The sequence below is a fragment of the Aquarana catesbeiana genome, linkage group LG05 (genome assembly GCF_042186555.1).
Source record: "Aquarana catesbeiana isolate 2022-GZ linkage group LG05, ASM4218655v1, whole genome shotgun sequence".
Classification (NCBI taxonomy): Eukaryota; Metazoa; Chordata; class Amphibia; order Anura; family Ranidae; genus Aquarana; species Aquarana catesbeiana.
In genome coordinates, this window is record NC_133328.1 from 585,599,153 (window position 1) to 585,626,075 (window position 26,923).

General features: G+C 43.7%; 1 protein-coding gene across 3 annotated transcripts in view; it reads left to right on the top strand.

Moving 5' to 3' along the window:
* Positions 1-26,923, top strand: part of ZFPM2 (zinc finger protein, FOG family member 2) — a 575,810-nt gene that overhangs the window by 226,736 nt on the left and 322,151 nt on the right. For all 3 annotated transcript variants that reach the window (XM_073632142.1, XM_073632140.1, XM_073632141.1), the window contains one exon: positions 7,492-7,616. In XM_073632142.1, the coding sequence (XP_073488243.1) occupies positions 7,492-7,616 (125 nt within the window). The remainder of the gene's footprint in view (positions 1-7,491; positions 7,617-26,923) is intronic.

Genomic DNA, 26,923 nt, shown 5'->3' on the forward strand with positions numbered 1-26,923 from the left:
ACACACACAGTGTGGCTCAGCCCCACCCCCGATCTCTGCTCACAAGATTTGATAGATAGCAGCCAGACCCAATGGCTCCAGCCGCTGCTTTTGTGAGCAGAGAGAAGAGAGGGACACTGCAGACAGGCACATCACTGGATTGAGATAGGACTCAGGTAAGTATTTAGGGGGTGATGGGGTGATCCAAACATGTTTCACCCTAATTCAGAGAATGCATTAAAGTGTTACTAAACCCACAACAGTAAAATCAGTGTGTATATGCAGTAAAGCATGCTTGTTATACTCACCTAGGAACCTAAGGGGTTAATCCTCCGCATTATGTAAAAAGGCTATTTGGTGCTGTCTTCTCCGATCCTCCCCTTCATCTACAGTCCCCAATCTATCGCTTGATAAGACACAGCCTTTGGAGTCACTCTGCACATGCTGAGTTTGGTGTGTATTGCTAGAGAGTTTTTTTTTTTTCTTGGGAGGGTGCATGTGATCAGCACAGGGCCAATCAACACTGCCCAGCCAGAGGGTCAGGGGTCCTCCAGCCTCATAGGACAGTCAGAGGGGAAGGAAAATTCCTACAAGTGTTAACCAGACACTGACAGAAGTCATAAGACTGCTATATAATGTGAATGAGAAAGGGTATTTAGCAGTTTATATTTACAAAAATAATTGCATTTCCATGTTCTGTGTACTATGGGAGACCAGATATAGTGAATGCAGGGTCTTGGGTTTAGTAACTCTTCAAGGTAAAAAGCGGCTTGGCTTTAGAATCACTTTAATGTTGCTAGTAAGTTTTTAGAGAATAGGTACACTTATATATACTGTATAAGGCAGGGATATGCAATTAGCGAACCTCCAGCTGTTGCAGAACTACAAGTCGCATGAGGCATAGCAAGACTCTGGCAGCCACAAGCATGACACCCAGAGGCAGAGGCATGATGGGACTTGTAGTTTTGCGACAACTGGAGGTCCGCTAATTGCATATCCCTGGTATAAGGTAAAGCATTTTTCTTTCATATATAACAATAGCTGACAAACACATCATGTAAAACTGTATATTGGTTTAAAAACATCACAGCTGTTCCTACAGCACACACAGTCTTATCATGCACATGAGGAGGATATGAAAAATGACCAATATTATAATAAATGTTATATAATATATTGTGCCTTTCCTTGTCATCTATATGCAAATGTAAATTGTTCAGGTTGACTTGCAATGTATAGGATTGAACAAAAATATACATTACGTCTACATACCATCTGCCATGCCAGAATGATTATTCAGAGACTGCTCCTAATACATGATAATGAAGACATTTATCTGTACCTAGTGTAGACCTTTTCAGTCCTTACCCTTTTCCTTGTCAGGTATTTGTTGCAGTGTCCTAAGTGGGAAATCCTGAAAATGTTTTTTTTTTTCCCCCAAGGTAGAAAACTACGGTATACAAACAGGCAGCACATACACACAATGAAAAAATCGTATGAAGAATACCGCTTATGACACGTCCGTATGATAATCTGATTATTAGTACAGAGCTTTCGAGAGCCAACCACAGCAGTTCATCCGAAATTATTCAAAGGACAAACACAAAAATGTTTCTCGTACAATACCAGATCGTACGTTTTTTCGCTTAATCGGTACAGTTTTCGTCCGAAAATACAATTGTGATACAATACAATCACGTCCCAATTTTTGTTCTGTCATGCGAGAATTTTCGGAACTTTAGAAACCTCTTCATTTTCGATATGGAGACTAGCATGCAAAAAAAACAGATCATCATTCGTTCAATAATCTCATTGTATGTACCAGGCTTTAGAGTTTGCATGTTCTCTCTTACAAGTTTAGGTTGGTTTTCTTCCCACTCTAAAGACTTATGCCCCGTACACACGAGCGGAATTTCCGTCTGAAAAATCTTGGATGGTTTTTCCGAAGGAATTCCGCTCAAGCTTGCCTTGCATACACACGGTCATACAAAAGTTCGCTGAACTTTCGACCATCAAGAACGCGGTGACGTACAACACTACGATGAGCCGAGAAAATGAAGTTTAATGCTTTCCAGCATGCGATCGGAATTTCCGAACTTTTTCCGACCGAAAAATTGAGAACATGCTCTCAATTTTTTGCTGGCTGGAATTCCGCCAGCAAAAGTCTGATGGAGCATATGCACGGTCGCATTTTCCGACCAAAAGCTCTCATCGGTCTTTTGCTGGCCGAATTTCCGATTGCGTGTACGGGGCATAACTAGTAGGTTAAAGTGGAATTAAACGCTTTCAATCAACTTTGACTATTTTTAACCCTTATGCTGCTAGCTTCAGTATATAGATAGGACGGTATATTATATTTTCTTCTTTTAAACTTTTTTCCATTACTTCAGTTGCTTCCTGGTTTTTGGCCTAGACCAAAATGATTACTGATTACATACATCCCATGAGTCTTCATGGCCATTTTTTTCCTTTTATCTAGAGGAGGAGCTTTCTCAGCTAAGCACACCATCCTGCCTACATGCCTGAGCTAAGGGTAGATGGGTTCCAATACGTAAATGCTACATGAATCCTCTGCACTCATTCAAGATAGCCGTGGCTAGAAAAGCTAGGGGGTTGTTTTTCAGTGTGATTTCTCAACAAAATAAAGCATGGAGACATGCTTGGAAGGGCACGTTTGCTTTGAAGATTGCAGTGCTCAGATGTAGTTTAGGTCTGCTTTAAGTGGCACTAGAATGTTTGATAGGGACCTTAAGCTGGCCATAGATGTATTGAAACTTTTCCATTGAGCATGGACTGGCCTAATTTCGATCCATGACTGGCCACTCCCGCTAACAATTGACTTCTGTTGAATGAGCTTGTAAGAGGGGCTTTGTGGTCGGCTAGTTTTGGTGTCCAAGCACAAAGCCCGACACCCAATCCAGCCCTGCCAGAACCCAATCCCACTTGCTGAGGCCAACCCCTCCACCTTCTTATGCCCTGCGTCTTGCCATAGGTCTCACAACATTCCCTGACATAGACCATTTATATCAGAAGAAGGAATGTCCACAAGGTAGTTAGCTTTACTGCACTTTACTATTGTTTGTCAGGGAATGGCAAGTCAGTCACATCGCTAGGGTATACTATCTGGAGTCACTTGACATACACAGTCAATCTCATAAAGCGGATAGTCCGCAGTAGTCACAAGTGAAAGCACGTGCAGCACCTCACAGCCACTTCCCTCTAGTCTCTCCTCTGCCCCGGGTCATCAGTACTCACAGGACTGTGTTCTCTGTAAACACGTTCAAGCTGGGTTCACCTCTCCTTGGACCCCTCAAGGGAAGCGGCCTCATACATTGATCTCCAGCCTGGCCTGAAAGGCCTTTTGCAATCCACCTTAGCATACAGGTCTAATCCACCTGGCCTCCGGTTCTGTCCAGGGCCTACATGTGCTGGTTACATCCTCACAGGAGTGGGGTGTTTGGCTCCCATGCCCCAAGAGAGTCCCTACCCTTCTAGTTTATATATGGGTGCTGATCCCTGACATCACTTGTGGGAGGGCCTAACGGCTAGTACCACTAGGTACCACTGCTGTACCAGACACTATTCTGATTCAGAACCACCTAGTGGCAAAGCTGCTAACTGCGCCTATCTACATAAATTTCTTGATCAACAGTTGCAACCAAGGGGCTTCAGCTGCTGATCAGTGTATTCTGAGAGTGGAGAGTCCCTGTTTCAGAATACAATGTCTCTGCAGGGAGGATTCCTCCATCTACCTCACTTAACTGTTTGCCGACCAGCTACCGTCGTTATTCGGCGGCAGGTTGGCTCTCCTGCACAAATTGCCGTAGCTGTACGGGGGCTCGTGCAGGCGCCCGCTGGTCGCGCAGACTCTTTGTCCCCTGGCGACCCGCGATCGCCTAGTACAGAGGCAGAATGGGGATCTGCCTTTGTAAACAAGTCGGATCCTCATTCTGACAGGAGACATGACAGAGATCTACTGTTCCCAATGATCAGGAACAGTGATCTCTGTCATGTCCCTGGTAGCCCATCCCCCCTACAGTTAGAACACGCTGAGGGAACACAGTTAACCCCCTGATTGCCCCCTAGTGTTAACCCCTTCACTGCCAGTGACATTTTTACATTAAGTGGTGCATTTTTGTAGCACTGATCAAGGTAATAATGTCACTGGTCCCCGAAAAGTGTCATTCAGGGTCAGATTTGTCCACTGCAATGTTGCAGTCCCGCTAAAAATTGCAGATTGCCGCCATTACTAGTAAAAAAATAAAAAATAAAAGTCCCTAAATCTATCCCGTGGTTTGTAGACACGATAAGTTTTACGCAAACCAATCAATATATGCCTATTGCGATTTTGTTTACCAAAAATATGTAGAAGAATATATATTGGCCTAAACTGATGAAAACATTTCTTTTTTGGATATGTATTATAGCAAAAAGTACAAAAAAACATTTTTTTTTCCAAAATTGTCCCTCTTTGTTTGTTTATAGCGCAAAAAATAAAAACCGCAGAGGTGATCAAATACCACCAAAAGAAAGCTCTATTTGTGAAAAAAAAAGGAAGTCAATTTTGTTTGGGTACAACATTGCACAACCGCGCAATTGTCAGTTAAAGCGACGCAGTGCCGTATCGAAAAAAATGGCCTGGTCATTAAGGGGGCAAATCCTTCCGGGGCTGAAGTGGTTAGAACAATCCATCTATTGCCAGCTTTAGATTGTAAGCTCCTGGAAGACATTATGTAAAGCACTAAATAAATTGATGGTTCTAGACTATAAATACCTGTTATAAAAACAAACACTTCATACTAACAACCAGTATTTTCATATTCCTATATCACATACTGAAAACTCCGTCGTATAAAATGCAGTACATGTATTCTCACTGTTTAACTAATGCAAACTTTTGTTCCTGTCTTATAAAGGCAGAAGAGTAACCACAAACCCAAGGCAGCCACTTAAAACTTGTTTATTACATGGAGTCACTGTAAAAGAATGCATGGGCGAGATGGTGATTGTTCCCCTGTTGACATGAACTGATAATCACTGGGATAATTAGACAAGAGAAGCCATGAAGTATAAACTTAGCCTTTCCAGATTATAAACTGAACAGAATCACACATGCAAGTTTGGACGTCTCGGCGATCAGATCACATTTGCTTACATGTAGCCGAGGAACAAGCGAACGAGAATGAAGATAATGCTGAGTGATGTCAGCCTTCATCTTATCACGTCTCTGCTTCTTCATTATGTGTATTAATTTGTCTGCTTTCATTGCTGCAACTCTAAAGAGGCTGCAGGTTTCCTGATCTCTGTTGCTGTATGCAAACTTGCAATCTTGCAAACTCCCATTAACTTTGAAATAATAACTAACATTATTGGCTACTAAAGCTATTTTAAACAAAATACATAAAACTTTTTTTTAGCTTTGGAGAGAGTGATGTTAGGTTTTTATTACAGTCTATGTCCCCGTTCTGGAGAACCTGGAGACTTACTAAAACTGGAGCGCTCAGAAGCTAGTGCAGCTGTGTATGATAGCCAATCCGCATCTAACTTCAGCTTGTTCCATTAAGCTTTGAGAATAAATCCTGGAAGCTGATTGGTTTCTATGCAGAGCTGCACTAAATGTTGCAGGCTCCAGTTTTAGTAAATCCCCCCCAGTGACTATTTTTCCTGGTTACCACTGTCACTGGGACTAAAAGTCAAGAAAAATCGAAATGTTTTAGTTGTCACCAGAACTAAAATAGAGGAGAACTATTCCAAGCTTGAGCTTCAACTGCCTATTGTTTCTTTTGCTTCTTTAGGGTATTTTTTAGGCAGTATTGGGTGAACAATGTTTGGAACACTGCCTGTGCTTGTTTATAACTGCCCTCCAGCTTAATACTCACACCACAATCCCCCCTTCACCCTTTAACCAATCACTAGCAAGAAAACCCTACCTAAATGTCCCTTTTACTCACCCAAATCCATGGTGAGCTCCAGTCCCAAGTCTTCTCTCTTCTTCTCTGTACAGAGGAGGGTCCTTCTTCAGGAACTCATGTCACTGCATGCATGATGTGGACACTTCGTTTTAGCTTTCCAGTGACAAGGTCCTCTTAGAATCCAGAAAAGGAGACTGTAGTGGTAATGCCAGAAAAAGGGCAATGGAGCTAGCACAGAACTGTAGTAACGTTCCCCCGATCCTGAAAAGGCACCAGGAAAAAACCTGGGCAGAGGAACTTAGGTGAGAAAGTTTTCCCTCACAAGACTGAGAAAACTCATAAAGTGAGAGTTTAGCCCTGAGATGGACTTTATGGTTGTGCCACGATGCCATATTTTCCTAGCAGATGATGTTGTAGGTGTTGTAACCTGTAATTAAACCCCATCCCCTCAAAAAAAAAAAAAATTTTTAATTATTATTATAAAAATAAGTGATGATGACTGTTATTATTAATAATATTATGCTCAGTAAAACTCTATTGACAAATGTTTCTATTCTATTTCTATTCTATTGACAAAAGTATAGTCATATGTGTCAGACCTGTGCCTCTTTCATTAATGATATACAGTATAAATATACCACAACAGCAGGTAGTAATAAAACTTAAATTATACTTGGGGACCTGTTCAAAATTTACACAACTTCACCCAAAACTCACTCAAGTTTCCAATTGAATCCTATGTTAAAACAATGTGTAAATCTTGGGTAAGGATTGGGTGAATCTTATGCCGTGTACACACGACCAGACTTTTCGTTGGACTCAACCCCGAAGGACTTTTCAACGGAGTTCCAACGGAGTTCCAACTAAATGGACTTGCTTACACACGATCACACCAAAGTCCGACTGATTCAAACGTGATGACGTATGACCGGACTAGAATAAGGAAGTTTGTAACCAGTAGCCAATAGCTGCCCTAGCGTCATTTTTGGTCTGTCGGACTAGCATACAGACAAACGGATTTTTCGATAGGACTCGAGTCCGTCGGAAAGATTTGAAACATGTTCTAAATCTAAAGTCCGTCAGATTTTTAGACAGAAAAGGTCCGATGAAGCCCACACATGATCAAATTGTCAGACGGATTCATTCCGTCGGACCTTTGATGCCGAAAAGTCCAGTCGTGTGTACACAGCATTAGGTGAAGACATTGATAAATACACCCTTATACCGTACATTTTTTCAATGATGAAAAATTCCTGGGAAGATTACTTTCATTATGCTGATCTCATTCACATACAATCTACAGTATATCTAAGAGAACCTTCATAAAGGCTTTTATTTTTGTATCGTCATTTGGCGTATCCCTTGACCGTAACCAAATCAAAACTATATAAGGTAAGAACGGATAGCTAATTACTTGGAAAATAAGGTTCTCATCTGCGTAACAAAAATAAATCACCTCATTTTATTTTAATGCAAGTCTGCAGTCACTTATTTTGACAACTGTAAGTCATTTCAGATTGTGTCAGGCCTGTAAAACAAACAGAGAGATGTGACCGTTGTCAAGAAAGAGTATTCAGCATCTCGTTTTCTGTGTCTGTAGGAGAGCTGGAAGCGTTCCAGAAGGATGGAGAGCGGAGGATTCACAGCCGACAGCAGCTTCCAGTTGGAACGACGTGGGGGCCTTTTGCTGGCAAGATGGATTTTAACAATGATAACAACACTTTGGTATGTGGCTCTGATAAAACACTTTCTACTCGGTTGATTTTTGTTCAGTGAGGATGCCAAAATGAAAAAAAAAATGTATGTACAATATATATATATATATATATATATATATATATATATATATATATATATATATATATTACATATACATATTATTTAAAATCACAATAGCTATATATAGTTTATGCGATTTATCATTATATACAGTACAGTGATATGAGCATAATTCAAGCACAGGAATGGACATAGGAGTCAATGGCAGTTGCAGGTGTGCCATTGTCAAGCCAAGGATTTAGACTTTTAGCAATTATGTTCATTTCTATTATTGAAGAAGTCTCTTCTGTGTGCTGCACTTTGCATTGGGAGTTAGACTGGGAGTATCTCCTATTACTCTGCATTGTATGCATATAGATAATATACATTTATATTTTTGAAATAAGTTTAAATGGGCAAACCATACTAGTTGAAGAACACATCCTACTAAAATTGGTAATTTTGTTGAGGTTGGAATGTGTATAAAGACACCCATGTTTAAGATGAAGGTACATGTACTTGGCCCAGTTATCATCCCAAAAAATAAGTGGTTTAGAACTGTGTAATGGACATGCCTGACTTTTAGGGCCAACACATTGGATGAAGGCAGCATGGCAATGAAACCACTTCATTGGTTGCATTCAGTTTTAGGATACCATGTTCTGGTATTTGCATTATTTGTCCATCACTCTGGTTTACCAAATCCATTTTAGGCAACACAATTTAGAGCTGAAAGGAGATGTGTCAGTAGTGCAGTTTTTTCACCTCTCACCAGTTTAAACTGTACCTTTTATAGCCTTTTGTTTTGGTCCAAAGCTGTGAACTTCTTCTATCTTCTCGTGCTGCTCCTTGTCATCATGTTTGTCAAGATGTGCAGGTTTTGCAATTAATTAAAATCAATGAAAGTGTTTCAGTAGAGTATTATCCTAAGCATTGGGCAATGAAAACAGTTAGATTGGCTGATGTGGGGAAATAGATCAGGCAAATTTAAGGCAAGAGAAAAGATTGAGAAAATAGGACCTCTTTACTCTGAAAGGAGTGGTAGGTGAGCTGAAAGGAAAGTGTGTAAGTACAGCTGGTGGGGCCACTGTTAAATTAAACCCATTGTTTTGCCTTGCATGGGTAAAGCAGAGGTTCAATTTACCTAATTTGTGATACCTCCTTAAATATCCTCTTTTTCAACAATTTCAAGGTTGCAAAGAACCTTATTGAAAATCCTTGCTTTGAGCTTGTAGGGTCCATGCTTTGTTATCGATGGAGGAGGTAGCTCTGTAGGAACATCCGTACAGGCTGTGCCTGGAAGATGTGTGCTGGATAAGCTGCTCTGGGTCACGTTAAGCATTTTCCTTGTGAAAATATTGGAATGTAAATTTGTAAATGTGCGGTTCCGACTGGCTGAGCTGTTCAATTATGAATATGTGAGCGTAACTACAGTACAATAAAGCGCTATTACTGGATGCTTAAGCCTTTCCTCACTCTCCTGCAGCAGCCGGCTCTGACTACATGGATTGGAAGGAAATCACAACATGCAACTGTGCCTTCATATACAGACAATATCCGTATCTAGAGACAATAATCAGCAAAGGGTTCTGGGTAACTTTATATACCGTATTTTGTAGTAATCACTCAAAATGGACTCTAGAAAACACATGTCTGCATAATTCTAATTTGAGAAATTGTACATATCATAGGTATATTGTACACCTTCATGTGCTGCCTGTAGTCTTCTTCAGAGACATGAGTAGATGTGTAAATGTGATCAGCTTAATGATAATAATAAGAATATTAATGAGAGCTGATCTTTCTTGAAATTCAGTCATAATCAGTGTTAATTTCGATGACGAAAATATTTTCTTCAATGAGATTAGCACTATTTTAGTCAACTAAAATACGACTAAAATGAAAACAATTTAGATGACTACAATACGACTAAAACTAAAACAATTCAGAAGACAAAAATACAACTAAAGCTAAAATGGCATTTTAGTCAAAAGACTATGACTAAAACTAAATTGAAATTTGAGGTCAAAATTAACACTGATTATAAATCACAATGGCTAAATCTGTGTCTTTAGTGCACGGTCAAACCCTAATACCATAAACAATAACGTTATTCAATTTTTCATCCAGGAGTATATAATGAGTTCACAAAAATAAGGTAGTACTGAGTATTACTAGGGGAGCAGACTTTATAGGCTAAGAAACAATGGAGAAGAAGCAATATAAAATTATTCAAATTTATTAAGGTTAACAAATACATAGAAAAGAAATAAGATAGTAAACATTATAGCATATATGCATCTATGATTATTGTGCAGTGAGCCCTTGTATGTCAATATATATAATGAGTTCAGAAATTCCAGAGAAATGCTTACAATGCATTACAATTTAACTAAACCCATTCGATTTTAGAAGTCTAGAGTGAATTTAGTCAACTAAAATGTACTGGAGATTTTAGTTGACTAAAATACTACTAAAACTAAAACAATTCAGATGACTAAAATACAACTAAAACTAATATGGCATTTTAGTCAAAAGACTATGAACTAAAATGGGAGAATGCAAAATCTAGTGCAGCTGTGCATGGTAGCCAATCAGCTTCTAACTTCAGCTTGTTAAATTAAGCTTTGACAAAAAAACCTAGAAGATTTTGCATGCTCCTGGTTTAGTAAATCACCCCCTATGACTAAAATTCCCCCAAAATTTGACGTCAAAATTAACACTGGTCATAATGCAATACTCATATTACAAACATGATAAGCAAGGATCCAATTGACATGTCATGGTACATAAAATACATCTGAGCAAAGTTAAATAACCAGAAGCTATACTAAAAGATAGGTGGTTGGTGGCCCACTTGTTCAAATATCAAAAAAACAAATGTAATTGGGGCATCATGAGTGCCCTTCTAGAGTAGAAATTAGATAATAAATGGTAGGGAATAGTAGGATGTGGTTAAACACAACTAGGTGTCAGTGGTGTTGATGAGTGGCAAACTGGGGGACCCAGGTTGCCTAAAGATTGGCATGAAAGATAGGGATTAAGGATGACAGAATGAAAAGTAAATGGGGGTAGAGGAGGAAAGAAAGCAGGGGGATAAGGGAAGGCCCATGTCCCGGGGGGTTTAGTAGGTGGTAATGGTAGTTAGGTGGCACAACACAAAATGGCAAGAATCCATCAGCTTGCAAGCAAAATAATGTAATCAGAGTGTGGGGGATCATAATGATCCATTGCCACATAAAACTGCCTTAACCTTAGGATGAACCATAGCTAGCATCACTCTGTTTTTAACCTCAAATAGGTTGGGAGCTGATTTTTAAGATACCTGGCTATGATTTTGTCTACTTTTCCTTCACTAAGGCTGGCCATACACATTTTGATTTCTCTTGATCAGCCCTGCTAAATGGTTGGGAGGGAGGGATCTCCCATACCAATTGTTATAGTCAGGCATATACTCGAACAATGGCTGCATCTGATTGGATGCAGTCACAGTGCAGCAATTTTCCACTTGACTCCTTTGATATTTCAATTGAAGTTTGTCAAGCCGGGTGGTGCCAACAGGGCCAGAGAGTTCGAATTTCGGCCAATTCAGGAGGTATTTGCACAGGGTATGGCCAGCTTTAGTGGCAATCTGTCAGCCTGGTCTCGCTGACTGGTAATAGATTTTATGTCAACTTCAGATGGTTATTTCATAAACATACAATGTAATTACTCTAAAGTAGGGATGAGCCGAACACCCCCCGGTTCGGTTCGCACCAGAACCCGCGAACGGACCGAAAGTTCGCACGAACGTTAGAACCCCATTGACGTCTATGGGACTCGAACGTTCGAAATCAAAAGTGCTCATTTTAAAGGCTAATTTGCATGGTATTGTCCTAAAAAGGGTTTGGGGACCCGGGTCCTACCCCAGGGGACATGTATCAATGCAAAAAAAACTTTTAAAAACGGCCGTTTTTTCGGGAGCAGTGATTTTAATGATGCTTAAAGTAAAAAAAAAAAAGTGAAATATTCCTTTAAATATCGTACCTGGGGGGTGTCTATAGTATGCCTGTAAAGTGACGCATGTTTCCCATGTTTAGAACAGTCCCTGCACCAAATGTCATTTTTAAAGGAAAAAATCTCATTTAAAACTGCTTGCGGGTTTAATGTCATGTCGGGTCATGGCAATATGGATGAAAATCAGTGAGACAAACGGCATGGGTACCCCCCAGTCCATTACCAGGCCCTTTGGGTCTTGTATGGATATTAAGGGGAACCCCGCACCCAAATTAAAATAAGGAAAGGTGTGGGGCCACCAGGCCCTATATACTCTGAACAGCAGTATACAGGCGGTGCAAACAAGACAGGGACTGTAGGTTTGTTGTTAAGTAGAATCTGTTTGTAATTTTGAACATTTTTAACGTGTTTAGCTCCAGCCAAAAAATCTTTTCTAAGCTTTTTGGAAAACATAGGGAAGGGTTATCACCCCTGTGACATTTGTTTTGCTGTCTTTCCTCCTCTTCAGAAGATTTCACCTCACTTTTTTGTCCCAATGAAAAATGTTTTTTGAAAATTTGGGTTTTTTTGTGGAACAAGGATTGGAAAGCATCAGTGGAAAGGAGAAATTGTTTTCCCATATTAACTCTTACAGGAGAGAATTTCCCTTCCTAGGGGTAGATTTCATCTCACTTCCTGTTGTCTCCTTCCGTTTGCAAGTAGGAGTCGTTTGTAAGTTAGATGTTTGAAAGTAGGGTCCTGCCCTATATACTCAGCAGAAATTTGGGCCTTAGGTGTTGCTGTGGCCACAACACTGTAAGCCCTCACAGGGCCCTGCTGTGAAATATTAGATCAAGAATTGTAATTACATGCCCCTGTTGAACAGGAGCTGAAAAATTAGGCCTTAGGCACTGGTGCTGGTGCCACAACACTGCAACCCCTCACAGACACTCTAGTTGGAACGCAGGAACGAGCCCTGCTGCAAATTATTGCTTCAAAAATTGTAATTACACGCCCCTGTTAAACAGGGGCAGAAAAATTGGGCCTTAGGCACTGGTGCTGGTGCCACAACACTGCAACCCCTCACAGACACTCTAGTTGGAACGCAGGAACGAGCCCTGCTGCAAAGTATTGCATCAAAAATTGTAATTACACGCCCCTGTTAGACAGGGGCAGAAAAATTGGGCCCTAGGCACTGGTGCTGGTGCCACAACACTGCAACCCCTCACAGACACTCTAGTTGGAATGCAGGAACGAGCCCTGCTGCAAAGTATTACATCAAAAATTGTAATTACACGCCCCTGTTAAACAGGGGCTGAAAAATTGTGCCTTAGGCACTGGTGGTGGCGCCCAGAACCAAAAATGTTCTTACAAGCTATCAGCGTGATGATTGAGGAGGAAGAGGATAATTACTCAGGGATAGTCACTCAGCATCAGCATAGGCAGTCTTTGAAGGGATCTGAGATTTCAAAAAAAATTATTCGGTTACATCAGCATCAGGTGCTTGGTAGCTGGTGGTGATCCAAGACTCATTCATTTTTATGAAGGTCAGCCGATCAACCGAGTCGGTGGACAGACGCACCCTGTGATCGGTTACCACGCCTCCAGCAGCACTGAATGTGCGTTCCGAAAGAACGCTGGATGCAGGACAGGCCAGTAGCTCAATTGCATACTGTGCAAGCTCTGGCCAGTGATCCATCCTCAAGACCCAGTAACCCAGAGGATTTTCGGTGGGAAAGGTGTCCAAGTCTGATCTTGCCCCTAGGTATTCCTGCACCATGTAAAACAGACGCTGGCGATGGTTGCTGGAACCGATCATACCTTGGGGCTGCGGACCAAAAAATTGTCTGAACGCATCGGTCAGACGGCCACCTTCTCCACCGCTCCTTCTTTGACTGACCGAAGCCTCAGCAACACGTTGTCCAGAAACAGGAGTTTGTAACCTCCCAGTCTCTGGGAACGCGTTGCACAGACCTTTCTGCAAGGCCTCCCGAAGATGTTTCATCCTCTGCTCCCTCTGCGATGGCAAGATAAGGTCCGCAACCTTACCCTTGTAACGTGGATCAAGGAGGGTTGCCAGCCAGTATTGGTCCTTCTCCTTGATACCACGAATACGAGGATCCTTACGCAGGCTTTGCAGGATCAGGGAGGCCATGCAGCGTAGGTTTGCTGAGGCATTTGGTCCGGAGTCCTCTGGGTCACTAAGAACGACATGGTCCGCAGCCACCTCCTCCCAGCCACGTACAAGTCCATGTGTTTCTTGGGACTGATCCCTTAAAGACTGCTGCTGATGCTGAGTGCCAGGCTCCACCTCCATACTGACACAATCTTCCTCCTCCTCCTCTTCCTCCTCGTCCTCTTCCTGTGTGATCGGCGGGCACGCAGGAACACTGTCTGGATAAAGGGGGCCTTGAGAGCTAAGGAAGTCCTCCTCTTCCTGCCTCTGTTCTGCCTCAAGTGCCCTGTCCATTATTCCACGCAGCGTGTGCTCCAACAGGTGGACAAGGGGGACAGTGTCACTGATGCATGCACTGTCACTGCTCACCATCCTCGTGGCCTCCTCGAATGGTGACAGGACAGTGCATGCATCCCTGATCATGGCCCACTGGCGTGGGGAAAAAAAACCAAGCTCCCCTGACCCTGTCCTGGTGCCATAGTCGCACAGGTACTCATTGATGGCCCTCTGCTGCGTGTGCAGCCGCTGCAGCATGGCCAACGTTGAGTTCCACCTGGTGGGCATGTCACAGATTAGGCGGTTCTTGGGCAGGTTAAACTCCTTTTGGAGGTCCGTCAGCCGAGCACTGGCATTATATGACCGGCGGAAATGCACACAGACTTTCCTGGCCTGCCTCAGGACATCCTGTAAGCCCGGGTACCTGCCCAAGAACCGCTGCACCACCAAGTTAAGGACGTGAGCCAAACAGGGCACATGGGTCATTTGTCCCTGTCGGAGGGCAGAGAGGAGGTTGGTGCCATTGTCGCAAACCACCATTCCTGCCTTAAGTTGGCGTGGCGTCAACCACCTCTGAACCTGCCCCTGCAGAGCTGACAGAACCTCTGCCCCAGTGTGGCTCCTGTCCCCCAAGCACACCAGCTCAAGCACCGCATGGCATCTTTTGGCCTGCGTACTTGCGTAGCCCCTTGAACGCCTACGGAGCACCGCTGGTTCCGAGGAAGAGGCCATGGAGGAAGAAGAAGAGGAGGGGGTGGAGGAGAGAGGTGTGTCACAATCAGCATTTTGGAGGCGTGGTGGCGGAACAACCTCCAACACTACTGCACCTTGTCCTGCATCCTTCCCAGCTGCCAGCAGAGTCACCCAATGCGCCGTGAAACTTAGGTAACGTCCCTGTCCATGCCTGCTGGACCATGAGTCAGCGGTAATATGCACCTTACCGCTGACCGCCCTGTCCAGCGAGGCATGGACATTGCCTTCCACATGCCGGTAGAGAGCCGGAATCGCCTTCCGTGAGAAAAAGTGGCGTTTGGGTACCTGCCACTGAGGAACCGCACATTCCACAAACTCACGGAAGGGGGCAGAGTCTACCAACTGAAAAGGCAGCAGTTGAAGTGCTAGCAATTTTGCCAAGCTAGCATTCAACCGCTGGGCATGTGGATGGCTGGGAGCAAACTTCTTTCGGCGGTGCAGCAGCTGGGGCAGGGAAATTTGCCTGGTACAATCTGACGTCGGTGTACCAAAAGCAGATTGCCCACAAGTACTTGGCTGTGACACACCTAATTCTACACCTTCATTCCTCTCACTGCAGGTCTCAGAGAGGACTGAAGGTCTAGTGGGGTTGGAAATCTCAGCTGATGAGGAGCAAGGAGAGATCCTCTTTGTTCTTTGGTGTGGGTCTTTTAGATACGCTTGCCAACGAACTGCATGGCAGGTCAACATATGTCTGGTCAAGCATGTGGTACCCAAGCGGGAGATGTTTTGGCCACGCGAGATACGCTTGAGACATATGTTGCAAATAGCAGCGGTGCGATCTGATGCACTCGTCTCAAAAAAGGCCCACACCAAAGAACTTTTTGAATAACGCGCAGAGACTGCAGCGCCCTGCACATGTGGAGCTTTGGGGTGTGATGCAGTCAATGTGCTGCCCTTAGGCTGGCCCCTGGAGGGCATCCTGCCTCGTTGGTGATGTGCTGCCGCCTCCTCCTCCTCCTCCTCCTCCTCCTCCTCCTCTCTCCTATCAGGCACCCACGTTGAGTCAGTGACCTCATCATCCCCTCCCTCCTCATCACTGGAGCAAACCTGGCAGTATGCTGCAGCAGGGGGAGCATGACTGCCAGATTGCTGTCCTTCTTGGGCACCCCCTCTGTCCGCGCTCATGTTACTGTCTTCATCGAGCTCAGTATCGTCATCAGAGCCTTCCAAACGCTGGGCATCCTCCTGGAGCATGTACCCAACACTGTGGTCAAACAGTTCGAGGGAATCCTCATGAGGACATGGTGGAGCTAGGGAAGGAGTCACTGATGACATTGAGCTGAGGGAAGAGGCCGCTGCTTTGCCAGACAAAGCACCCTGGGCATGGGTGAGAGAGGATGAGGAGGATGAGGACGGCTTGGTCATCCACTCGACCAAGTCTTCCGCATGTTGCGGCTCAACACGGCCAGCTGCCGAAAAAAAGGCCAAGCGTGTCCCATGGCCACGTGCTGATGAGGATGCACCGTCTCCACGACCAGCACTAGACACAGAGCCTGCTTGCCCTCTCTTATTGGCTTGTGACTGTCTGCCTCTCCTTCTTGGCCTTCCAGACATACTAATGGCCTGTAGCTGCACTAAGCTGGGATAGAACACCTGTAATTTTCTTCAAGTAGCTTTATATACTGTAACCAGACAAGCCTGCCTGTCAGTAGGAAGATAACAGGAACGGATCTAGCTGAACACTGTGAGCAGGACGCACTGTACTAAATGTAAATAGTCTAGCTGCCTGACCGTGGTACTAATAGGATCAAATAGAACACCTGTAATTTTCTTCAGGTAGCTTTATATACTGTAACCAGACAAGCCTGCCTGTCAGTAGGAAGATAACAGGAACGGATCTAGCTGTACACTGTGAGCAGGACGCACTGTACTAAATGTAAATAGTCTAGCTGCCTGACCGTGGTACTAATAGGATCAAATAGAACACCTGTAATTTTCTTCAGGTAGCTTTATATACTGTAACCAGACAAGCCTGCCTGTCAGTAGGAAGATAACAGGAACGGATCTAGCTGAACACTGTGAGCAGGACGCACTGTACTAAATGTAAATAGTCTAGCTGCCTGACCGTGGTACTAATAGGATCAAATAGAACACCTGTAATATTCTTCAGGTAGCTTTATATACTGTAACCAGACAAGCCTGCCTGTCAGTAGGAATTTAACAGGAACGGATCTAGCTGAACACTGTGAGCAGGACGCACTGCACTAAATGTAAATAGTCTAGAAGATAACAGGAACGGATCTAGCTGAACACTGTGAGCAGGACGCACTGCACTAAATGTAAATAGTCTAGAAGATAACAGGAACGGATCTAGCTGAACACTGTGAGCAGGACGCACTGCACTAAATGTAAATAGTCTAGAAGATAACAGGAACGGATCTAGCTGAACACTGTGAGCAGGACGCACTGCACTAAATGTAAATAGTCTAGAAGATAACAGGAACGGATCTAGCTGAACACTGTGAGCAGGACGCACTGCACTAAATGTAAATAGCAGGAACGGATCTAGCTGAACACTGTGAGCAGGACGCACTGCACTAAATGTAAATAGCAGGAACGGATCTAGCTGAACACTGTGAGCAGGACGCACTGCACTAAATGTAAATAGCAGGAACGGATCTAGCTGAACACTGTGAGCAGGACGCACTGCACTAAATGTAAATTGCAGGAACGGATCTAGCTGAACACTGTGAGCAGGACGCACTGCACTAAATGTAAATAGTCTAGAAGATAACAGGAACGGATCTAGCTGAACACTGTGAGCAGGACGCACTGCACTAAATGTAAATAGCAGGAACGGATCTAGCTGAACACTGTGAGCAGGACGCACTGCATTAAATGTAAATAGTCTAGATAGAAGATAACAGGAACGGATCTAGCTAAACTGAATACAGTGTATATATATATATGCAACACCTGGGATGCATATATATACACAATACACTGTAAGTGCAGCTAACTGACTGACTGTTCTGCCTAATCTATCTAACTCAAATCAAATGACACTGTCTCTCTCTCTCTCTCTATCTCTCAGCACACCGGAACACACACTACACAGGGCCGCCGTGCAGGCGGCCTTATATAGTGTGGGGTGTGTACTAAATCCCCTGAGCCATAATTGGCCAAAGCCACCCTGGCTTTGGCCAATTACAGCTCTCTCTACTGACGGCGCTGTGATTGGCCAAGCATGCGGGTCATAGTGCATGCTTGGCCAATCATCAGCCAGCAATGCACTGCGATGCCGCAGTGAATTATGGGCCGTGACGCGCCACACGAATTTAGCGCGAACGGCCCATAACGTTCGCAATTCGGCGAACGATCGAACAGCCGATGTTCGAGTCGAACATGGGTTCGACTCGAACACGAAGCTCATCCCTACTCTAAAGTAGAATTTTGGAAAAACATAGCTTTTGATAAGACCTAAGTGAAATAAGTTTCTGCTGCTGCTGTTCACTGTAGAAATCACAGTTTCTTTTATGCTGGATCCTACACACAGTGCTGTGTATCTGGTGCTGCAGGAATGAAAAATTGTGGCTTTGACAGTGAATGCATGAGGGGAGATCCTATCATTCATCCGCCCTTCCTCTCCACTTGTTCATTGGCGGAACGCCTTATATTCTGTAAAAAGCATACAGGGCTTTTTGTGAATAGGCATGGGGATGTGTGTTCCTGTCTGAGCATTTTTAGTGCAGCTGAGCCCAGGGACCCAAGGTTAATAACCCCAACAACACTGGAAGTTCAGGAGCAGGAAGAGGACAGGGCAGCCCTGCAGTGAAGATTTCTACAGAATCCAGCAGTCTGCACATCTTGGGACATACTTCAATACTAAAATATCTGATGATATGGGCAGCTAAGGTTCTGCCACAGGACTCGCGTGAACTGATGAAACAGTACAATAAACTTCTCATCTGGTCACTAAATGCGCAACAAAAGACACAGACATCTTTAATTTAATATTTTTTATCACAAGTAAAAGGCAAGCTTCCCTCAGATGACCATCTCATGGTGGAGTTTGGTTTCATGAGTTTTGACAAGCAGCCTTGTCTTCTCTTCTGCTGCTTTATATGTCAGTGGTGTTTGCACAATGTACCAGATCAAAAAACAATTGGGGTAGATTTAGTAAAACTGGAGCAGATCCACATAGAAACCAATCAGGTTCCAGGTTTTTTTTATCACAGTTTAATTGAACAATCTGAAGTTAGAAGCTGATTGGCTACAGCTGCATCAGATTTTGCACTCTCCAGTTTTAGTAAATCAACCCCAATGTGCCTGACAGCGACTACAAGACAACGCTCAAAGGAAGACTACCTTGGAAGGGCTGAAGCAATATTTTGCATACTACTGTGTCGAGAAAAAGAAAAGGACAGATGGTGGGTGCTTTACAACCAGACAACCTTTTGTAGGGGTGGTAAGGGACCAGTGACAGGACCATTGTTGTCTGAAAAGACCAGCAATAGGCAAGTAACAAGCAGTGACTGAAAGGACCAGTTAAAGTATAACTAAAGGCAAAACTTTTTTTTTTGTTTTGGACAGAGTGCAGAGGGACTAGAATGCTTGCGAGTTTGTATTGGTGCCTGTGCCCTGCCCTGTAGAACCATTATTATTGAAAGTGAAGGTAAAAGAAAATCCCAAATTTTAGGTTGTCCCCAGAAAAGTAATAGAAGGGAAATCATCCAATGGGGCAGTGGTGGCTGGGGGGGGGGGGGGGGGGCAGCTGTCTGGGTCACGAGGGTCACTGGTGGAACACCACCCCCTGGTCGGTCAGTCAGTAGTCGGGGCCCCGCACTTAACCCATCTAGCGGGCAGCGCTCCAGGTGGCGGTGGCTTCTCTACGGGCTGGGGGCGGCTGCTTTCTCGGTTCCCCTGGGTCTCCTCCCTCCTCCTCCTGGCAGCTAATCCAATCGGATCTCCTTTCGGCCAATCGGATGGTCTCAGACCCGCTTCCTGATTGGCCGGGAAGAGAATCAGTGTTACAATAGTGAATATTTATTCGCTATTGTCACAGAACTGGGTGGGCTTCGGGGCTCGGTGCTCTGACCCCCGAACCCACCCTTTTTTGAAGCCTATTAGAGCCTCTGGCTCTAATCACGTGCTTAAAAAAAAAAAAAACAATTGGAATCCATGCGTCCGGTGCCTTGCATTTATATCAGGGGGCCGGACGCATAGATATGGGGGGCGGCGCCCATGCGTCCTTAATGGATGGGCCACCACTTGGGACACTAGTTATGGTGACCTAGGGGTCCCCAAGTAATTCCCTTAATGTGCAGGGATAGCCTCTCATTTCATGTTTGGCTATAGGACAGCAAGTGAAGGAAAATCTCTGCAATGGGACAAAGATGGCGAAAAAAAATCTGACAGGGGTTGTAACTCTCCCTTGCTCCTTCCAAAAGTTTTGCCTATAGTTCACATTTAAGATTGTGTGCATCAGAGAGCCTTTCTATTACAAATGAGCTAATGACTGTGTTGCCATAAATAACATTTTACCATGTTGTTATTGGAAACCTTTAAGTGTTATGTCTGGTCTGTGTATTTTGTTCACATTTTCAAGTAAATTCTGGTGTTTCCCTTCATTAATCATCCCTAACAATCTGTCCACCTACTATCTGAACCTGTGAAAGGTTTGTATCTACCATAGGGATCAGGAAGGAATTTCTTGTCCACTTGTTGGAGCAAATTGGTCTTGTTTTACCTTCCTCTGGATCAACTGTGGCTGTAGAGTTGTGTTTTTGGAGGTTTTTCTATTTAGTTTTTTTTCTTATGATCTATCTATCTATCTATCTATCTATCTATCTATCTATCTATCTATCTATCTATCTATCTATCTATCTATCTATCTATCTATCTATCTATCTATCTATCTATCTATCTATCTATCCATTCACCTATTCATCTCTCTTTCAATTCCTTTCACTTTTATTTATTTTTTTTACATTTAGAGCCATTTAGCCCCGGTTCATACAGGGGCGGCACGACTTGCAGGTCGCCTCACCGAGGCACCCTGCACACGACTTCCACGGCGACTTGCAAAACGACTTCTGTATAGAAGTCTATGCGAGTCACCCCAAGTCGCCCCCAAAGTAGTACAGGAACCTTTTTCTAAGTCGGAGCGACTTGCGTCGCTCCTATTAGAATGGTTCCATTGTACAGAACGGGAGGCGACTTGTCAGGCGGCTAGGTCGCCTGACAAGTCGCCCCTGTGTGAACCGGCACTTAATCTAGCCATACACAGTTCGTTTCAATCACTTCCTCCATCCATGCTAACAGCGTGTATGGAAGAATCTCCACTGCTGGCTGCCTCAATACAATGGCGCTGCAGAACAGTGACTGTCTCTGATAGGTAGAATACATTTCCGTGCAGCCATGTCAATTTTTAGATCCAATTTTGACAAGCCGTGTGATACTTACAGGGCCAACCCACAGCTCGAAAACAGCAGGAATTGTCTTTCTATTTGTCTGTCTTTACATATGCTCAGGTTTGATCTAAACTGGTAAATTATATCCAGTTGGTAATACTACTATTTAAAAATAAACAGTGTGGCTTCTTCTTTCATAATGTGGCTTCTTCTTCCTCTTTATTCTACAATATAAATGTAATGCTCTATAATATGAAATATGAGGAGCATAATAATGCCTACATCTTTTTGTATAAAGCATTTAAGTATTGTTAGAATACCCTGTATTAACCCAACTCCCAGGGATTGGTAACCAGACATGCCCCTCCACCCATCCCACAATGCAACAATTGACATCCAAATAACCTATAGCAGAGCTGAATATTGTCAAACAAGGTGGAGGAGGCCTATCAGTTTGTAAATATTGACTTTCAGAATTTGAAACCTAATATAATGTATACATAGGATCTTCAGTGGAGTTTGGTGGTTTACAGAAGCAATACAGTTATGGTAAATACCATTTGACCATACATTTATTTTCTAGAATTGTTACAGCTGAACTTTGGGAGAAGCAAGCTTGTCTAAATGCAACAGCCATGTGTATTCTTTCTTGAATCCTGGTGTGCTCTGTGCATTTCTTCCATATCTGTGCAATTAACCAGAGTGAAATTTTCTGTAACGCAGACCGGTCACTGCTGCTCTCTCTCCTTGTGCACGGTGACTGGTTTTGACTCCTCCCCCTCCTGTAGTTTTTTGCAGGCAGCCTATAGTGGGTGGACCTGCCAGGCCCCTCCCACAGCTCTGCTGTCTGGATCAGCTACATACAGCACAGTGATGATGTAACTAATACTTTTACAGATAAATAACTGGTTTCACAAAGAGATTTGGTGCACTCCGGGGGGTTTATATTCTGATATTGAGGTATATAGTCCAATGAAAGTTTTTGTCCCCTGAGTTCAGCTTTAAGGGTACACTTTTAATGCTGGTGTTGAAATAGCCAACTCATCAAAATCTCCAACTACTTCAGTTCTGGTGACTCTCCAGCAGCAGATTTCGAGGAGTTGGCTCTACTGGACATGCACGCGCGCGTGTACCCAACAGAATAACAGAAACCCCCGGCAGCTGTCGAAGATCTCGAGTTTACAAAAAATGTTAGTGATGTACCTTGCGCATGTGCTCTGCGGCAATTTGTAGATCCAAGGAAAACTTGTCCAGTTCTCCAGCAGCTGTCGGAGGTTTCTGTTATTATGTCGGGTGCACGCGCGCGCATGACCAGTAGAGTCAACTCATTGAAATCTGCTGCTGGAGAGTCAATGGAAGTGACGTAGTTGGAGATTTTGACGAGTTGACTATTTTGACAGAACACTGGTATAGTAAAAAGCGAAGAGATTCTACAGACCCAATTACCCCTTTTCTACTGTTGAAGTGTTAACTAGATTTAGCTAGTCTTTAAAAAGCAAAGACAAAGTGATTGAAGGAACTGTTGATTATACCCGTGTTTTGATTCATATGATGTACATACGACTCTTTCATTGGATCAGAATTTTTCACATAGACCTTGGTCGGGCACCGATCAATCCGTAGTGTTTTGTAGATTTTTATACACTAATCCTGAGTGTGAATCATGTAAGTTGAAATGACTTTTCAGTTGTGAGACCTTTTAACAAAGGACATTTAGAAGGTTCTTGGTGAGAAAAGCTTCTTACCCTGAGCTGTGAGATGTTACAGATAGTATGTATTTTACAAAGGATTCTCGGGCTGCTGTTAATGATTATGGATGTTCTCACATACACACCAAGGCCAGGTGGCTAAGAACTTTACCTGCATGCTGCATTCTAATGAGCTTCAGATTGTAAGCTCTTCTGAACAGCTTTTTTTTTAATGTTTATAGATGCACTGTTTATCATGAGAGACGTGACATACTAAAATACTTTTATACACTCTCAAACAGTTCTTAGTTCATGAGCCTAACACAGCAGTGTACTATTATTTGTTACTATTATTTTTAATACTATTATTACTATGACTTATATTGTTATCATTGTTGCTCTTGCTGCTATTATTTTTAGAGCAAATTAATTAATTTCCCTAGTGATAATTAGTAAATTGTAGAACAGTGACGTTAAAGGGTAAGTTCCCTGCCTTTTTTTCTTGGTCACTTAAAGCAATATTAAAGGTTCAGTTTAAAAAAAAATGTGGGCAATTTTATTATTTGGTGATAGCATGAAGGTAATAATCTGAAAACCAGTTGTCGGCCTTAACAGAACACTTACTTTGATTTCCTTTAAGACATATACAGAATATAAATATATACCATCTCCGATGAGCTAAGTAAAGTGACACTAAACTCTGGTTTAAAAAAGTTCTATTCAAGTATGCATTCTTTACTCAAAAATGTATCTTCTATTGTTCTCAGCCTCCTTTGAATCTCTATTTTCCTTTTTTTTTCCTGCTGTGATCTGACTTCCTGTTAGAGGGGGTCTACATTCATTTTCCATGGCTCCGCACTATATAGCAAAGTAGCCACCCTCCTTTGCTCACTCTTAAGATGGACTATGGTCTATGGTATTTGTAGCATGCATAAATCACTACTGTCATATACCTGGTGGAGATTAAGCTGAAGAAGGGACTTCTCTTGCACCTCTTGTCCAACACCCCTGGGAATTGTGACAGGAGATGTAAGGTCACGAGGGCCAATGTAAAGAGCAGTGACAACTGTTGGATATGGGACACAGATGACTGTGGACTACCAGTCAGGGACCAGAAGCTGGAGCACACTGACACTTGATTATAAGACAGGAGCAAAATCAGGGCACAAGCCAAAGGTCTCCAACATCTGAACAGTACGGTACAGGAACATAAGGCAGAGGCAGGATACAAGCCAAGGTCAGTTCACAGCCGGTCAGTAAGGTACCAAATCAGGAATACAAAAATACAAAAAATGTGCCACTACCCTCACCTATAACTGGCCTTTGCAACAAGGGGTATTGGAAGGCAATGCATATCAAACAAAAGCCAAGGAAAAATCCTTGGAAAAATTCCAAGCTCCTTACCAACCAGCCTGCGACCAACCAGATTAACCTGTCTATTATTATTATTATTATTATTATACAGGATTTATATAGCGCCAACAGTTTATGTAGCGCTTTACAACTTGAGGGTAGACAGTACAAATACAATACACTTTAATACAGTAGGAATCGGAGGGCCCTGCTCCTTAGAGCTTACAATCTAAGAGGGAAGGTCAAGCGATACAAGAGGTAATAACAGTGGGTGATGTGCTGATTGAGAAGATAAATGTACAGTTGTTAGGTGGGGGCCAGATAGGCTTCTCTGAAGAGATGAGTTTTCAGGGATCGTCTGAAAGTGGATAAAGTAGGAGAAAATCGGACGGATTGGGGTAGAGTATTCCAGAGGATGGGAGAGACTCTGGAGAAGTTCTGAAGGCGAGCATGGGATGAGGTGACAAGGGAGTTTGAGAGCAGGAGGTCTTGGGAGGAGCGAAGAGAATGATAAGAGCCCTTTCACACTGGGGTGGGGGGCGGCGTCGGCGGTAAAACGCCGCTATTATTAGCGGCGTTTTACCGTCGGTATGCGGCCGCTAGCGGGGCTGTTTTACCCCCGCTAGCGGCCGAGAAAGGGTTAAATACCACCGCAAAGCGCCTCTGCAGAGGCGCTTTGCCGGCGGTATAGCCGTGCCGTCCCATTGATTTCAATGGGCAGGAGCGGTAAAGGAGCGGTATACACACCGCTCCTTCACCGCTCCGAAGATGCTGCTGGCAGGACTTTTTTTACCGTCCTGCCAGCGCATCGCTCCAGTGTGAAAGCCCTCGGGGCTTTCACACTGGATACACAGCAGCGGCACTTTCGGGTCGGTTTGCAGGCGCTATTATTAGCGCAATAGCGCCTGCAAACCGCCCCAGTGTGAAAGGGCTCTTAGGTTGGTATTTTGTGACTAGGCTAGAGATGTAGCTGGGGGCCAGGTTGTGGATGGTTTTGTAAGTTATAGTTAGTATCTTGAATTTAATTCGGTGACTGAGTGGCAGCCAATGGAGGGATTGGCAGAGGGGTGTAGCAGACGCTGAGCGGTTTGTGAGGTGGATGAGCCTGGCAGCAGCGTTCATGATGGACTGAAGTGGGGATAGCCTATTTAGAGGTAACCCAATGAGGAGGGAGTTGCAGTAGTCGAGGCGGGAGATGACCAGGGAGTGGATTAGAAGCTTTGTGGTGACATTGGTTAGGAAGGGGCGTATCTTGGAGATGTTGCGGAGATTGAGGCGGCAAGTTTTGGATAGTGATAGAATGTGGGGTCGAAAGGTTAGTTCAGAGTCCAGGATTACACCTAGGACCTTGGCGTGGGGAGATGGGTTGATAGTTGAGCCGTTGATATTGACAGAGAAATCAGGGGAAGTGGCACCTGAGGGAGGAAATATCAAGAGCTCGGTTTTGGATAGGTTGCGTTTGAGAAAGTGATGTGACATCCAGGCTGATATGTCTGCTAGTAAGTTGGTAATGCGTGAGGAGACAGATGGAGAGAGCTGGGGGGTGGAGAGATAGATTTGGGTGGCATCAGAGTAGAGATGATATTTAAAGCCGTGGGAGGCAATCAACTGACCCAAGGAGGTGGTGTAGATTGAGAAAAGGAGAGGTCCAAGAACAGAACCTTGGGGGACCCCAACGGAGAAAGGAAGAGGAGAGGAGGAAGTAGAGTTGTAAGTGACACTGAAGGAGCGGTAGGATAGGTAGGATGAGAACCAGTGAAGAGTACAGTCATGGAAACCAAAGGAGTGGAGTTTTTTTTTGAGGAGGGGGTGGTCCACTGTGTCAAAGGCAGCAGAGAGATCCAGGAGAAGTAGTACAGAATAGTGTCCACTGGTTTTAGCCATTAGTAGGTCATTTGAGAGTTTAAGGAGAGCAGTTTCCGTGGAGTGTTGAGGGCAAAAACTGGACTGAAGGGGATCAAGAAGTTTATTCATGGTCAGATGGTCGCTTAGTCGGTTGTAGACCAGTCTTTTAAGAAGTTTGGAGGAGAAGGAGAGTAAGGAGATGGGACGTAAGTTGTTGAGATTGGTGGGATCCAGTGAGGGCTTTTTAAGTATGGGGGTGACTAGCGCATGTTTTAGAGAGTTTGGGAAGATGCCACAAGAGAGGGAGAGGTTGAAAATGTGAGTTAGAGAGTGTAGAATCGAGTCAGAGGGTGAGCATAGCATTTGCGAGGGAGCAGGATCCAGGGGGCAGGTGGTTAGATGAGTGTTAGATTAAAGTTTAGCAACCTCAGTAGTAGTAGCAGGGTTGAATGAGGGAAGTAATATTGTATGGGGAGTACTCGGAATGGTCAGGGGTGGGTAGTGGGGTTCCCCAGGGTTCTGTGCTGGGACCAATCCTATTTAATTTGTTCATAAACGACCTGGAGGATGGGATAAACAGTTCAATCTCTGTATTTGCAGACGATACTAAGCTAAGCAGGGCAATAACGTCTCCGCAGGATTTGGAAACCTTGCAAAAAGATCTTAACAAATTAATGGGGTGGGCAACTACATGGCAAATGAGGTTCAATGTAAAAAAAATGTAAAATAATGCATTTGGGTGGCAAAAATATGAATGCAATCTATACACTGGAGGGAGAACCTCTGGGGGGATCTAGGATGGAAAAGGACCTGGGGGTCCTAGTAGATGATAGGCTCAGCAATGGCATGCAA